General features: G+C 37.6%; 1 protein-coding gene across 2 annotated transcripts in view; it reads right to left on the bottom strand.

The window, feature by feature from the left end:
- Nucleotides 1-14,770, bottom strand: part of pdzrn3a (PDZ domain containing RING finger 3a) — a 41,143-nt gene extending 26,373 nt beyond the window's left edge. For both annotated transcript variants that reach the window (XM_055189038.2, XM_055189039.2), the window contains exons 1-2: nucleotides 13,925-14,770; nucleotides 8,935-9,021 (exon numbers count right to left, since the gene is read on the bottom strand). In XM_055189038.2, coding sequence (XP_055045013.2) covers nucleotides 8,935-9,021; nucleotides 13,925-14,626 — 789 coding nt within the window. In that variant the 5' untranslated portion in view covers nucleotides 14,627-14,770. The remainder of the gene's footprint in view (nucleotides 1-8,934; nucleotides 9,022-13,924) is intronic.
- Between the last annotated feature and the right edge of the window lie 1,763 nt (nucleotides 14,771-16,533).

Raw genomic sequence — 16,533 nt, 5'->3', positions numbered from 1 at the left:
AGCAAGTTTCCGTAGCTTTATCCTGACAATTTGCATACATTTGCATGCATTGTGTAACTTTGGAGGATCTCTTGACAGAAATGCAATATAGTATGCATATATTATCATTGGTGTATAAAGACCTTACATCATAAACTGTATTGTTTTTATTACCTTACTATGAGCTATTTTTATCTACATACACCACGGGTTTCCTTACATGAAGGTCGCCGTCATGTTTCTACAGTAGCCCTAAACGGACAAACTGTTGTACAGAGCACGTTTTGTCCCTACGTTGTCTTAGGCGACATGTGGCAACATGTGCAGCGTAGTTTCTCATTGCGTTTCAAAATTGCCGCTAAAACAAATTACAGCTTTAACCGGTAATATCCACCTTATTTAGGATTTTTCAATCGCCATTTCATTATTTATAAAATGATTAGTTCCAGTCCTTGATTCTGATCACAGTCCGTCAGGGACAATTTTTTTCCAGCGGAAGGGAAATAACTGGTGGATATGTAATCTACACAGTATAAATGACTGATGGCGGTGGGATTTATGGGTGTGTGATATGGACAATAAACACAGGTGCATTTTATTGATGGCATTTTCAGATCCTGAGGCCATTCATCCACGACCATAATCTCATGTTGCAGCATGATAATGTACAGCCCCATATTGCAAGGGTCTGTACACAATTCCTGGAATATGAATCAGGGCTCCAGACTAACTTTTTTCACTAGGAGCACAGTGGCCCCCAACTGAAAATTTTAGGGGCGCAACCAGAAAATTTAGGGGCACATACCATAAATTAACATGCTAACCAAATATTCACATTTCTACTAAGTAATACACTGTATTACTAATAAATACATTGATTATAGATGCAGAAAGTACAATGTGCTGTTTTAAATTCAGTGTCACATCACAAAATAAAGGTCAGATTTACTGGTCGCACATGTGCAACTGGATGTAAAATTCAGTGGCACACTCTTAAATTTTGGTGGCAAAATGCGACCATTTGGTGGCAGTCTGGAGCCCTGTGAATGCATGGCCAGCATACTCTGCGGACCTGACCATGTGTTGGGATGCTGTGGATCAGCATATACGACAGCGTGATCCAGTTCCTGAAGAGGAGTGGACCAACATTCCATAAGCCACAATCAACAACCTGGGCGTTTTTCCCAAAACCATAGTTGCTAACTTGGTTGCAATGCAATTTCCCATTACCGACCAACTAAGTTGCTAACAGGTTAGCATTGATGCTTTTGGGAAATGCACTCCTGATCAACTCTGCGAAAGAGATGTGTTGCATTACGTGACACCAGATACTGATTGGTTTTCGGACCCCTCTGATCCCCCAATAAAGTAAAACTGCACATTTTAGAGTGGCCAGCCTAAGGCACACCTGTGCAATAATTATGCTGTCTAATCAGCATCTTGATATGCCACACCTGTAAGGTGGATGGATTCAGTGGCGTAGCTATGGGTGGGCCTGGGTGGGCCTTGGCCCACCCACCTGTCAGCTAGGCCCACCCACCTGCCTATCCAGTAAAGCCTATTAGTTATCCTAATGAGTAAATTATGTTGCAATTATCACTACTTGACCTATAAAATAAATATTTTTTTAACTCTTGTTTGCTATTATAATAAGTAATAAGTTAATTTTGTAAATAGTAGTGCAATAAATAGCGCATTTCGAACAGCCTCCTCGCCCCTCCTACACCCCACATCATAGAAATGAACACCCGGTTTAAGGCTGCCACGTAAGGAATAATGAGAGCTGCGCTGCTTCATTGTCTTAGAACGGTGAGAAGACTTTATTACAGCTTGATGGTGCACCCTTTAATATTATCGTTGATGATTCTGAACATGAGGTGTTGGTTCAGCAGCTAAAAAAAGAAAAGTCTTTGCAGATAACATTTGTGCCCACTTTTGCGCCCATGAGCCTTCTGGTCTGAAAACGAGTGTGTTCAGGCACATTGTTGCGTTGCTATTTTGAAGCAAATAAAACAGACTACGTCACTGACCAACTAAAACCTGCTCTTAAGTCAATGAAGCAATATTGCTTTTGGTATTTAATGAGCGCGTTAGTAATATGCGCCTACGGGAGGACAACGCGCATTTGCTTATCACATGGATGCGCAGCAGCACACAAACGTTTAAAATATAAAAAAATTAAATGATTAAAATGTTAAAATGTTTAAAAACATTATTATTGAGTGTCTTGGACATAAATGAGGACCGAGTATGAAATGTTAGAAGGCGTATAAAGCTGCTTCACCTGTAGCCATTAAATGTTTTGCTTTAAACAAATGCAGATATTGCATTTATTTCGAATTTTCTTAATGCTACCCCACAGATTTATTATATATGATGACTTTGTACCTGTGGATATGGGATGAGAACCATTTTTATGTTATGCTTACATTTCAAAACATCTACGGCGCTGTTCTAGTGAAACGGCGCGTTTCTAAATTATTTATCTCCTGTTCGTTATAAATAAACAATTTTTAAAGTACAAACCTTTTCTTGCATATTTGTAAATTATTCTTTGAGATTACACCGATCATGCTATCCATACGTTTACAACAATTAAAAGTCTGCTATTTTTACTTCCATGACTGAAAGAAAACGACTTTAAAAAGTTTAAATGAAGAATTTCGTTGCAAAACAATATAACTACGTTTTTAACATTTTTGTCAAATTATTATGATGTTATCAGGTTATTATTTTGTTTTATAGTGCTACTTAGCTGTATTTTTTTTAGTTATGAAGGTTTAAATTAAAACAAAATAACTGCAATTGAATTGATATTAATTGGAATGCACAACCAAAAAACGAGATTTCTGAAACAAAGCGGAATTATCTCTTTTTGCAACGAAACTCTTCAAATACCAACAAATTAGGCTACTATTTAAAGTATTTTTAAAGTACAAAGCTTTTCTTGCATATTTGTAAAATATTCTTTGAGATAAGACTGATCATCTGGGCTATCAATACATTTACAGCGATTAAAAGTCTGCTATTTTTACTTCCATGACTGAAAGAAAACGACTTTAAAAAGTTTAAATGAAGAATTTCGTTGCAAAACAATATAACTACGTTTTTTAACATTTTTGTCAAATTATTATGATGTTATCAGGTTATTCTTTTGTTTTATAGTGCTACTTAGTGTTATTTTTTAAGTTATGAAGGTTTAAATTAAAACAAAATAACTGCAATTGAATTGATATTAATTGGAATGCACAACCAAAAAACAAGATTTCTGAAAAAAGCGGAATTATCTCTTTTTGCAACGAAACTCTTCAAATCCCAACAAATTAGGCTACTATTTAAAGTATTTTTAAAGTACAAAGCTTTCTTGCATATTTGTAAAATATTCTTTGAGATAAGACTGATCATCTGGGCTATCAATACATTTACAGCGATTAAAAGCTTGCTATTTCCATGACTGAAAGAAAACGATTTAAAAAGTTTAAATGAAGAATTTCGTTGCAAAACAATATAACTACTTTTTTTAACATTTTTGTCAAATTATTATGATGTTATCAGGTTATTCTTTTGTTTTATAGTGCTACTTAGTGTTATTTTTTAAGTTATGAAGGTTTAAATTAAAACAAACCAACTGCAATTGAATTGATATTAATTGGAATGCACAACCAAAAAACGAGATTTCTGAAAAAAAGCGGAATTATCTCTTTTTGCAACGAAACTCTTCAAATACCAACAAATTAGGCTACTATTTAAAGCATTTTTTAAAGTACAAAGCTTTTCTTGCATATTTGTAAAATATTCTTTGAGATAACACTGATCATCTCTGGGCTATCAATACATTTACAGCAAAGAAAAGCCTGCTATGTTTACTTCCAAGACTGAAAGAAAACGTCTTTTAAAGGTTTTAATACCAAAAACTAACAATTTCATTACAAATAAAAACAACTCAATTTTTTAATATCAATTTTAAACTGGTGGTCTTCTTCCTCCGCTTAGTTTTTTAGTTTACAAATTCTGCCAAAATATGGAATCGGGATGGCGCCACCAACTGGCTTTTAAAGGGGATGAGAGATGAGACTCTTATTGGTTTATTGCACATTGCCCTTAGATTGTTAAAATAGGGCCCATACAGGCTTTTGTTCTTAATAAACGGTGATATATTGAAGCTGGTGTAGTTGTGTGTTTGTATATTTTGATAACAGATGCATTTTGGGTTAAGGCCCACCTGATTTTCTCTGGGCCCACCCACATTGTGAATCCTGGCTACGCTAGTGGATGGATTATCTCGGCAAAGAAGAAGTGCTCACTAACACAGAGGCTGTGTCCCAATTCAAAGGCTGCGACCTTCTAAGGACGCATTTTAAGACCGATTGCGTCACAGTAGCATGACTTGAGGCTAGTAAGGCCGTCCCAATTCAAAGGATGCTAAGAATGAAGCCTCAAGATGCGTCCTTATTTCTCCACGCTGCTTAGGATAGAACGAATGTATCCTTAACAGCCGAGGCAATCTTAAGATTCATTGCACACCTGTAACGGCTGAATATAACAGCTGGATATTCTAAAATAAACAATTAAAACCTTTATTAAATAAAAGTGTATTTATCACAAAATATTTTTCTTGTCATTGTTTTAGTATTATAAGTTATGTTTTGTGTTAATATTTTGATATACCGTTGAATAGTTTAATCTACATCAAGGTGTCATATTTTCTAAAATAAATTAATATTTTTATGATTCCATTTATTATAATAAGTCAGAAACGTCTCTGCTGTGTCCTGCTGACAGGGGCGGTGGGCGCGTGCAGCAGGTGACGCCAATTATGGGTCCTCGGAAGGTTAGACCGTCTCTTTTCAGTTCTCTTCACAAACTTCTGAGGCTGCCACCTTGAAAGACCGAGTGCTCACCTTTTAAGGTCGAATGCTTATAAGGTCGCAGCCCTTAAATTGGGACACAGCTAGATTTAGACAGATTTGTGAACAATATTTGAGAGAAATAGGCCTTTTGTGTACATAGATTAAGTCTTAGATATTTATAATTTTGTTAAGTTTAGATGCGTTTCTTTTTAAAGGGGACATTTCATCAAACTTTTTTAAGATGTCAAATAAATATTTGGTGTCCTCAGTGTACATACAGTATGTGACATTTTAGCTTAAAATACCATATAGATAATTTATTATAACATGTTAAAATTGCCACTTTGTAGGTGTGAGCATGGTTGGATAGTGTAGACTAAGGGGTGGTATTATCCCCTACTGACATCACAAGGGGAGCCAAATTTCAATGACTTATTTTTTCACATGCTTGCAGCCATGCACATGCACCAAAACTAAATTACTGGGTTGTTATTTTTCAAGGCTGATAGAAGCCCTGGGGACCCAATTTTGGCTCTTAAACCTGGAAAAGTCAGATTTTCATGATATGTCCCCTTTAAGTTACCGTTGTGGAGACCAGTAGTACTGCTCCTATGACTTAAATACTCCTGAGCAAAACTAGCATAATAGAGCGACCAAATTCACGTAATATAGACAATTTAGAGAAGCACGCTATGTAATTTGGCAACATATTTTTAAATTCCCTACTGAAAAATCCAGCTAAGACCAGCATAAGCTGGTAGCTGGTTTTAGCTGGTTTAAGGTGGTTTACGCTGGTCCTGCCAGCCTGACAAAGCTGGTCATGCTGGTGTGCCAGCTGGTCTTCCAGCCTTACCAGCTAAGTCCAGCTAGACCAGCTTAAAAAGTGACCAAAACACAGCTAGATCAGCTTGCTACACCAGCAAAACCAGCTTCATACACCAGCAAAACCAGCTAAAACCAAGCTGCATCCTTTATTAAATATATACATGACACAACCCTACAGAAAAATCCAGCTAAAACTAGCATAAGCTGGTGAGCTGGTTTTAGCTGGATTTTTCTGTAGGGTTGTGTCATGTATATATTTGATAAAGGATGCAGCATTTATATTTTTTAAAATAAAAATGAATACAAATACAGGACAACCCTACCGCTTCCATCTTGTGTCATGATAATTAACACTAGTGGGGACAAATGTAGAATGGATAAGCAGATCGAGATACATTGACAACCCAGCAGATGCGTCACGCGTGTGCACAAGAAATAATTGCTTGATACGCTCACTTGTGATTGGCTAAAATGTTAGTTCACTCAATCCTAAGTAACAAATCATGGCAGCAAGTTTAATATAGTCTTGCCTTGATTTTTGGTGTAAATTCCCAAACGCCCTCCAAAGAACACCTGAATGCCCCCCTTTAAAAAATCTTGCTTCCAGCACCCCTCGATGCCCCCTGAGCGCCCTGCCCGCTTTGAGAAACATTAGCTTACGTAATGCACAAATGAAGATTTTAGCACTGGCTGTCCATTCAGGAACAGGTGCTAAACTCACAAACAGACTGTGATGATTTTCCACCAGGCTAGAAGAGAAGGCGATGCAACTGAAAGCCAAACCCACAGCTTGGTCTCTCCACTTGGACACAATCTACTGTATGTGAGAATTTAATGGCTCCCACGCTTGCATTTCACACAATGTACTGGAGGGAAATGTGTGGAGCTCACACCGCGCAAGCTCCAATTATTCTGTTACATGTAGCTTGGTTGCTGATTTCGTATTTCTATAATAGAGCTTGTTGCCTCTTAACATGTTTCCCATCACAATTATTCTTGTTTTCATCATGTGGTACTTTTTGCCTTGGTGTTACACCTATTCGTAAAGAATTTACTCATTTCCACAAGGAATTTTTCACATGGAAGTGTTTTAAAATATCCCATTGATTTAGTTATTCTAAGAAATGTGCTTATGGGAATAAGGCAATGACATCTAAAATATGAGGACATCTGTCTACCTCAGATCCACGATTGTTCATGTGAGATGAATTGTTGATTGAGAATCGTAATGAGACTTCTAAAACAAAGCTAGACATGCACAATACTACACTGTCAGAAATCAAGGTACAAAAGCTGTCACTGGGACGGTACCCTTTATAAAGGTCCTAATATGTATCATTTAGGTACAGATATACATTTGGTACCAATATGTACAAGTATTAGTGACTACAATTGGACTGACATGATACAAGACATTTTCAGAATACAGCTGAAACAAAATGCTGAATTCACTTATTTGTAACTCACTTTGAATAAAAGCATCTGCTAAATCAACTTATTATTTGAGATTACATTCACATTAATGAAAGCACCGAGTTATGTATATTGTTTCTTTACAAACAGATTTTGTCTAGTAACGTAAAATATAATTTAAGGGGACAATCCTTTTTTTTTTTTTGGAAAATATGCTAATTTCCAGCTCCCCTAGAGTTAAACATTTTATTTTTACAATTTTGGAATCCATTCAGCTCATCTCCGGGTCTGGCGGTATTTGTAGCATAGCTTAGCATAATTCATTGAATCTGATTAGACCATTAGCATTGCGCCAAAAATAACCAAAGAGTTTCAATATTTTTCCTATTTAAAAGTTGACTCTTCTTTATTATATTACACACTGATATTACGCAGCGCCTGAAAATAGTCCCCTGCTATTAAAAATAAACCAAGGGAACTATTTCCTGGCAGTGCATAATATCACTACGCCTGCTGCAGCCATGTTACAGCAGCAAAGTCCTTGATTATTACGCCAGTTTGAGAGTATAGTGCCAAGCCATATCAGCCTAGAAAATGGCAACTTTTAATGTTCTGTCGATCTTAGTACACAATGTAACTATGGAAGAGTCAAGTGTTAAATAGGAAAAATATCGAAACTCTTTGATTGTTTTTGAGCGTGATGCTGGTGGTCTGGTCGGATTTAATGGATTATGCTAAGATATGCTAAAAGTGCTAGCGCCAGACCCGGGGATCGGCTGAATAGATTCCAAAACGGTAAAAATCTTTAACTCTAGGGAAGATGGAAAATTAGCATATTTTCAAAAAAGTGGAGTGTCCCTTTAACATTCATTTATTTGGCAGTCTGTACAATGTTATCATCTCCATGCTCTACAGAAACGAATGATTAAATAAATAAAGAGAAAACTAAATATTGGTGGATGTTACTATTATTATTCAAAGCTAAAAGAGGGATTTTTTTATTATCCATTATTAATATTATCAATATTACAATATTATCTACTGACAAGTTTAAAAAAAAAACAATTGTATGTATAACCGAGTATCTCTGTGCCTGAGGGTTATACAAGTTTCTGAAAGTTTTTTTGACTACTGAATCCGTTACGTCACGAGTTGCGGAGATACAATGTAGAGGTCTTCACGGGTCCACTTAGATCCGAAATCCCGAGGGCTGACCCGAGCTTGTTCGGGTCGAAAAGTTTCACGTGTGCCTCGGACAGGTATAACATTTTAGCGGTTACCTTGATGTCGTCGTCAGATAACAAATGAAAATAAATGGAGCAGCGGGCCAAATTTGTTGCGAGGCTACCAAGGTAAAAAAAATGCCACTGGGTCGGGTCAGACTCGGGTCTAATTTTTTCGAGTTTGTCTTGGGTCATGTCTTTCTTTAAAAAAATTATTCATGCACCTCCAGTTCAGGTAAACAATGATTCTGATCATTTCGGGTTGGGTACATTTCCTTGGACCCGAGAAAACCAGTATAGTAAATTAAAGTTATCCAGGGATAATGTGATGATGTATTGTGTATGTTGCGTGATCTAGACTCACTTAACATAAAATTAACATGATATTGGCAGAAACTGTGTGTGTGACCTTTAAAATGTTTAATGTTGTTGTATATTTAGCATGATTTTTTAAAATAAAGATAAAGATATTTATTGTAATAAAGAGATCATGTTACAATCTGGAGCCCTGTTGCTAATGCTGTACCACAACAGTGCAGTCATGCATAATTATGCTAAGGGATTATTTTGCATTCGATTATGTTAAGTGCCCCATAGAGGTTAGGACTATATTAAATGTTCATATACACAGCAAGCTAACATACCTCATTTGGCCGTCCTCCAATGATATTAAATCCCAGAGATCCTGATGCTCTGTGGAGGGTCACTTTGAGGGTCATTCTATCTTCTCCCTGGGAATAAATGAAAGAAAGATAGAGAAATAACATGAGAAAATCAGAAAGGAGGTGTAATGTCTTATTTGAGGTGCTGCAACAAACAGAACATTTCAGCACAGCTTTACTCAACCTACTAAATATCTTCCCCCTTCCCCGAGAGACAGCGCTCTCTCCATTAACCGCCTAATGAAACAACAAACCCACAGGAGGTGCAAAGTAATGACTTTTAAGCAGTGAAGACAGATCATACCCTCAGAGACACCTGGATAAATTACCATGAAGATATTAATGTCCAACAATGTATGATTTATAAAGATGTGACCAGTTTGAAATTAACATCCACATCTCCTCAGAACGGGGTTCTCAAACTGGGGGGCCCCAGTTTTATGACATCTTATAAAATACATTCATTTATCATAAATTCTGTGAATTCAAACCTCAGAAAAATATAGCTACACCGTAAAAAGTGAAAAATAGGATCAATTTATACAATTATTTCAGTTGGTAAAAAAACCAAAAAAACTTTTTTCAAGTTTTGAAGTTATGAAGTGATAAATACTAAATATTAAAGGGGCCATGGGATGAAAATCTGACTTTTTCCATGTTTAAGTGCTATGATTGGGTCCCCAGTGCTTCTATCAAACTAGAAAATGTGAAAAAGATCAACCCAGTAACTTAGTTTTGGTAAACCATTCTCTACAAGCACATGAAAATATAGGTAGTTGAAATTTGGCTCTCCTTATGATGTCATAAGGAGCTCTTATTATAATAATACCACCCCTTAATCTGAATTTCATCAGCTCATTTGCATTTTAAAGGACACTCCCAAAACGGCACATTTTTGCACACACCTACAAAGTGGAAATTTTAACATGCTATAATAAATTATTTAAATGGTATTTTGAGCTAAAACTTCACATATGTGCTCTGGGGACACCAAAGATTTATTTGACATCTTTAAAAAGTCTTGTGCCATGGCCCCTTTAAATCATAATTCCAGCTTTTCACTCTTTACAGTGTATCAACCAACATCCCTATATTGTATAATTTATTGTTTTGTTTCTTTCAAATTCTAATTCTGAGATTGTTTAATGTCATGAATTTTCTTTGGACGGGGGGCACGAAGGGATGAACACTGTTTGAGAACTATTCCCTTAAGTACAATACGATTAGTTTTACATAAGGAGGTGGGGTAAAGCAATTTTTATTAGAGCTTCTCAGTGATAGTCCCATCTGAATGCTCTATGTCAGTAATCATTAAGGACAATGTCAGTAAAGATTACGTCAACTTTTACCTTCTGAAAAAATGCCCGGAGAAATTACCTACGGTAATACTAATCCAGTGCGAATACTCCAGCTGTAAATTAATATAAATGTAAATTTGGTCATTTCCTGTAATTTTGCGCAATTCTTTTCAAATATAAGCGCTTAAAGAAACATTCAGTTGCATTGTAGGCGGTGGACAAGTCAGTGGCAAGTCAGTTGCTGCATAACGCGACACAGATTTAAAAAAGAAGTCAAAATCATTTCTCAGAGGCACCGAACTTTCTGAAACTGACGTTCTCATCAAAATGAAATTAAATCTCTCTGGTCCAATTTCGAGTTTTTCTTGTCAGCGTCGTGTTGTGTGTTTGCACACGTGACGACGAGGGAATCATGCCTTGAGCACGAATGTCTTTTTCGTGACACTCGCACGAATTTCTATGAATCGTTTTTTGTGTGTATTTTCTTACCATTGTCGCTTGAGGTTGGAGTTAGAATGACTTTCTGTTACATTTTTAGACATCCTAACCCAAACCCCAACTCTAACCCCAATTCCAGGCGAGAATAGTTTTAAAAGCTGAAGAAAAACATGTAGAAACCAATACATAAAAGTACATCCTAACTAGGGGTGTCACGATTCTCCAAATCCTCGATTCCATTACATTTCCGATTCTTCGGTCACGATTCGATTCAATTCTCAATTTTTACCTTTTTTAAGCACAAAAAATGCTATTTCATTTTTAGACTACACTTTTATGAAATATAATATCTGAACTTGAACCCGGAGATGCCCTGCCATGTAAGTGGTGCTGCCAGTGGAAAAATATGGAACACGCACATACCTGATAAAACGAAACTTCCTGTCAGACGAACATTCCTCTCAGTACTTTGCACCTTGTCATTTAAATGCGAGCAGGAGTAATGACGAGTTTATATGGATGCGAACTAATATTATGTCGGAGTCCGCTCCTTGTGTTGTGTGTAAACATGCTGCACAGTGTTTTGTACATGTAAGAGCTTTCTCTGAATTTTCAGCGCAATTGATGAAATAAGATCGCGCAACTTTACACGCTGGCAAAATGAAACTGCGGAGACCAGACGCTTTAGTTTTATCAATGAAAGGCTTAAAATAGAGCTGTATGCCGTGTGTTCGCGCCAGTAGTCAGAAAAGACGTAAAACATCGTGTTCAGTACCTCAGATTAGATAAATGGCCGGAGAGAAGGCTGTCTACTGTGGCTGATCGAACACATTCAACCACATATGTTTAAACTACAAAAGCTTGGCAAGCCGACCGGACGTGACATGGGGGGGTGCGTGGCAGCATCGGCGATTCCATTTTTTAATTCGAAGTTTGAGGTTGTGACTTAATTTCGATCGAAATCATGACACCCTCCTAACCCAAATCTAACCCCAAGCGACAATGATTTAAAAATAAGGGGAAAAAAATGAGAAAACAACACATAAAATGACACAAAAAAGAAAGTTGTGCCATGAACACGAGAAACTATTTATAGAAATTTGTACGAGTGTCACGAAAAAGACTGAATTTCGTGCCATGGATACAAATAAATTTTGCGTGACTACAACACGACTTTCCGTGAGATGTTGAAATTACCATATTGTTTGCTATATAAATACTGACCTTACACTGTAACCAAAAAGAGTTGGAATTGCTAAGAAGAATCGAAATGTGTAAAGTTGGTTGTAATTGCTAGTTTTGATCATCAGGGGGGCTGTGTCCTAGCCTGGCTCCGCCCCCCTACGTGCTTCCGCTTAAAGGGATACTTCACCGATTTAGCATTCAGCTTTGTATCTGTAGAAACCCGGCAGTATTACTGAATGACCATGTTTCCCTCCCTCATTTCCCCCTGAGAGGAGAGATATCTGCATTTTGGTTCTGCAAAAAAGTCCTCCGATGATGTAATATGACGATTTTTGCATCATCGGAAGACTTTTTTGCAGAACCAAAATGCAGATATCTCTCCTCTCAGGGGGAAATGATGGAGGGAAACATGGTCATTCAGTAATACTGCCGGGTTTCTACAGATACAAAGCTGAATGCTAAATCGGTGAAGTATCCCTTTAATTTTCATTTTGCTTCAGTACTACGTCTGGGACTGCTCTGTAGAGTTTTGTTTTCTCCTGCAAAAATCTGCAGGTCCAATCAGCGAACAGAGGGGGGTGGCTAAGAATGATGACGTTGAGGTTGAGCGTCAGTTTGAGTTGTAGTTCAGTAATGGCAGCAGAGAAAGACGTGAGAAAAGCTATTCGGCCCGTTGTTGCAAAACTGCCGAATATACAGAAGTTAAAGCTGGAGCAAGAGGTTTGCTAAGTTTTGTTTGTCTGATTATTTTGACTTGTTTCCGGCTGGTTTCGGTGCATTATATACATCACGACCACACGTTAGCGATCGCCTATGGCAGATCATGAGTGACTCTGGGCAGATCCAATAGTTTTAAACTTCAACAGAAGACCCTACTTAACGGCAGTAACGCTTTGCGAGCGTGGCCAGACTCTCTGTACAAATGAAATGAATGTACGAGAGTCTGGTTGGACCAGGCTAGCTGTGTCCCCCCATCCCCCAGAAACTATATGTGAGCGAATGTTCTTAACTTTATGTAGGATAATTTTATGTAAAAACAATAAATAACACAAAAACTAGCTGGGTTTTCACAGACTGGGTCACATTAGTCTTTATTTTTGCATTCAAAAATGTACCTTGTAAAAACCAATGTAAAGTAATATTGCCTTAAGACAGGGCTGCACACCTCCTGTTGGTTTTATGTGCTATATAAAGCACTGCAATGCCTTTGAATAAATGACCCAAAACACCTAGAGAGTTGTCTTTCAAAAATTCCCAGCAGTTCCCAGATGAAGCTGCAGGCAGAAATCTGTCATGTCGAGTACGAACAGCATAATGAAATCTCAATTACTGCTAGCAAACATGTGACTCAACCAGAGACTTAAGAAGAGACTGTTTTGTTTATGTGCTACCTCCCTGAAGTCCTCAATACATGCTTTCTGTCAGTTCAATTAGATTTTCAGATTAAGCATCTTGTCTTCACCCGCAAATTGCTTGCAAAAGATAGGCGAGAGTGCATTCGTGCGAAAACCATTGAAAATGACTTGAATGAAGATGTTCAGGTTTTATTTCTACTTCTCTTGTTGGGATCAAGATCATTCACGTGTGAAATTACTGTGAAAATGAACTAACCTTAGTTTAGGTGAAAAGTGTAGGGGATAGTAGCTACTTAGAGAAATTGAGAGTAAAATATCATTTTTGTGATTTCTAATGTTTCTTTCTCTGTTTTGTATTACCAATGAGTTTAAAGCCACCTTTAAACCATTCTATAAACAGTCTTTTTACAATAAAGACTCACCTAAAACATTAATGTCATTAGATTTTATACAAATTATATATTTTTCATAACTAACTTATCCATGACTTACTTGCTAACTACTTTTTCGATTACTTTAAAGCGACTCCGAAAGTCATTTTAAGTAAAGGTGTGACGTCAAACCATCACAAGTTCCCACAAGTGTTCATGCAGGTGTAGTGTAGCCTATCACATTGAGGGGTGGCATTAAATTCTGAGGAAAAAGTATCAAAATATCCCTTCTACTGTAGGTTACAGCACACTGTATATGTATTACCTTATTGGAGCTGTTTGCCAGCGCGTCAATTCTGCTCTTGTACTCGGTGATTTTCTCTTGAAATCTCCGCGCTGTCCTGTTAAGCTCGCAGTGAAGCGCTGAAAGTTTGGTGAGGAGCGATCTCTCCCTCATATTAAACCTCAAACACCGTCGCTTCAGTTCTCTTTCCAGCTCCATCACTTTGTTTTGGAGAAGCCCGTTGCGCGCCTTCAGCGCTCGAAGACAGCTATGGTCCTCCGTGTTCTCCTTGATGGTGAGAATCAGTCCACATCCATCCTCACAAATCTTCGCCGGTCTGTTTGCGCATGTCTCCCGCACGTGTGATGCGACGTCTTTCAGATGGATCACCGCGCCGCATCCTTCATTCTCGCATCTAACCGGAGAAAAGTCGCACGTGTCCGTGTGCTCAGAGAGATGCTGGAGCTTCATCACTTTCTTACAGCCTCGATCACGGTGGTCACATTTCACATCTAGTTTGAAGATGAGGTTCTTCAGGGGCAGAACGTGATTAAGGTCGCTGCTGGTGATCTTTTGGCACTGGATGGGACAGCTGTGGACTTTGGAGAGCCACTGGAGCACGCATGCGGCGCAGAAGACGTGTCCACACGGGGTGGCCAGAGGCTCCTCCACAACTTTCCGACACAGTTTACAGATGAAGTCGAGATCCACTGCGCTCTCAAAACGATCCAGCTCATAGCCCATTTTGTCAATATTAAGTATACTACAGGGAGAAAACGATCTTTCTCTGATGATGACTGTCACACATTTGACAAGAAAGCTATAAACTTACTGTGAAGCGTTAGAGGCGCGCGCTACCGTAAACACTCAAAGAGAGGAGCGTGACTATAAAACAAGCGCGTGTTGATGAAAACACGCAGCCGTTCAAATTATAATAATGGGTTGTGAAACAGATTACGCCCTACATGACACATTTGGAGATAACACGAGTATCTTTCTGCGTAAGCTTTCTTATGTATAGGCCTATGAATAATTAAGTAAAAACACCCCAAAATAACCCAAAAATCATCGCAAGAACCTAATTGATCAAATTGTACAAAATGTAGTCAAAGGGTGACTATTGCTAAATATAGCCTACAATTTATTTGGATGTTTATTCACAGCATATTCCCAAAGTTACAGTTTTTTTGATGAATTTACTTTATTATTTTTATAAAATGTGAATAAAATATAAAATGAATAAGTGTAAGTGACACTAAACCTTTGAAGAGTAACAGCTGTCACTGGGGCGGTACCCTTTCATAAAAGCACCTAAAGAGTGCATATTTTTACTTCAAAGGTACAAATTGGTACCTAATGTAAACATATTTGTATCTAAATAGTACATATTAGGACCTTTTTAAAGGTTTTTAACATTTTGAGAGTGTAGTGTATATGGCGCTGTGTCATTCCTTACACTCTTAAAAATAGAGGTGCTTCATGATGCCATAGATCGGGGCATTGGCGAGGCTACATATGGGCCAGGGTGGCATGGGCCCATTCAGATTGATGGCTGGTCCACCCATTTAGAAGTGACACAAAATATTTTCTGTGGGAAAGCAGAATAAAATCATACATTAACAATTACTCAAATACACATCATGTTTTAGAAATAAATAACTATTTACACACACACACACACACACACACACACACACACACACACACACACACACACACACACACACACACACACACACACACACACACACACACACACACACACACACACATATATCTTGTTATAATTTTGCATGTTTTCTAAACCTTCAAGCAATTTTAAACAATTTGAGCACAATTGAGTGGCACACATACTTAAAGGAAAACACCAAATTTTTTCAATATTTTACTATGTTTTTACCTCAACTTAGATGAATTAATACATACAATGAACCATCCCTTTAGTTTAATATCACTGCCCCTTTAAGACACTTTCACAGTTATGCACTGTTTTGTTTTTTTAACATAAACGGCAGACGCTAACCGAAAATCGATAAGATACGCACGGAATCCAGACACCTTAAACTAAACTCCAAAATTAAGCTTATTTAACACCTCTAATATTTTGTTCATCAAGAGTCAACCCTATAACATCTTAGCGGTGGTTTTGAGGAGTGTTTTGAAGACGGTTTTGGTGAGTTTCACTGTGTTTTAATTGAGTTCAATACTGTAACAAGTTATCGGTTTACAATCTATGTGTATCAGCTTATGAATGTTTTATGTTAAAGAAGGGAAATGTATGTAATATTAAAATTATTCCCTTATACTTTGACATTGTATATTGATTTATTTGTATTTTGGGAAAGGGCTAAACAAGTTGTTTGATGTTACCATGGTCTGTGGTGACAGTTAGTAGCGAGAGGAATCGCAATCCTCCGTTATCAGTGTTAAACATGAGAATAAGCACTAGAGAGTTGTTACTGTTGAGATAATTTATTTTATTTATTTATTTGACATTTTCTTTATGGCCTGCTGTGCAGGCCAGGTTTTTTCCCCTACACGGAAAAGTTTGTGGACAGCTCGACGCCGGATCGGACCTTTGGATAATCAGCGTAGTTGCGAGACAGCATACGAACGAACAGGTATTTCAACTGGATACTAGCGCTGCATCC

Source organism: Misgurnus anguillicaudatus, chromosome 13 (assembly GCF_027580225.2).
Source record: "Misgurnus anguillicaudatus chromosome 13, ASM2758022v2, whole genome shotgun sequence".
Classification (NCBI taxonomy): domain Eukaryota; kingdom Metazoa; phylum Chordata; class Actinopteri; order Cypriniformes; family Cobitidae; genus Misgurnus; species Misgurnus anguillicaudatus.
This window is presented reverse-complemented; position numbering and strand designations above follow the sequence as displayed.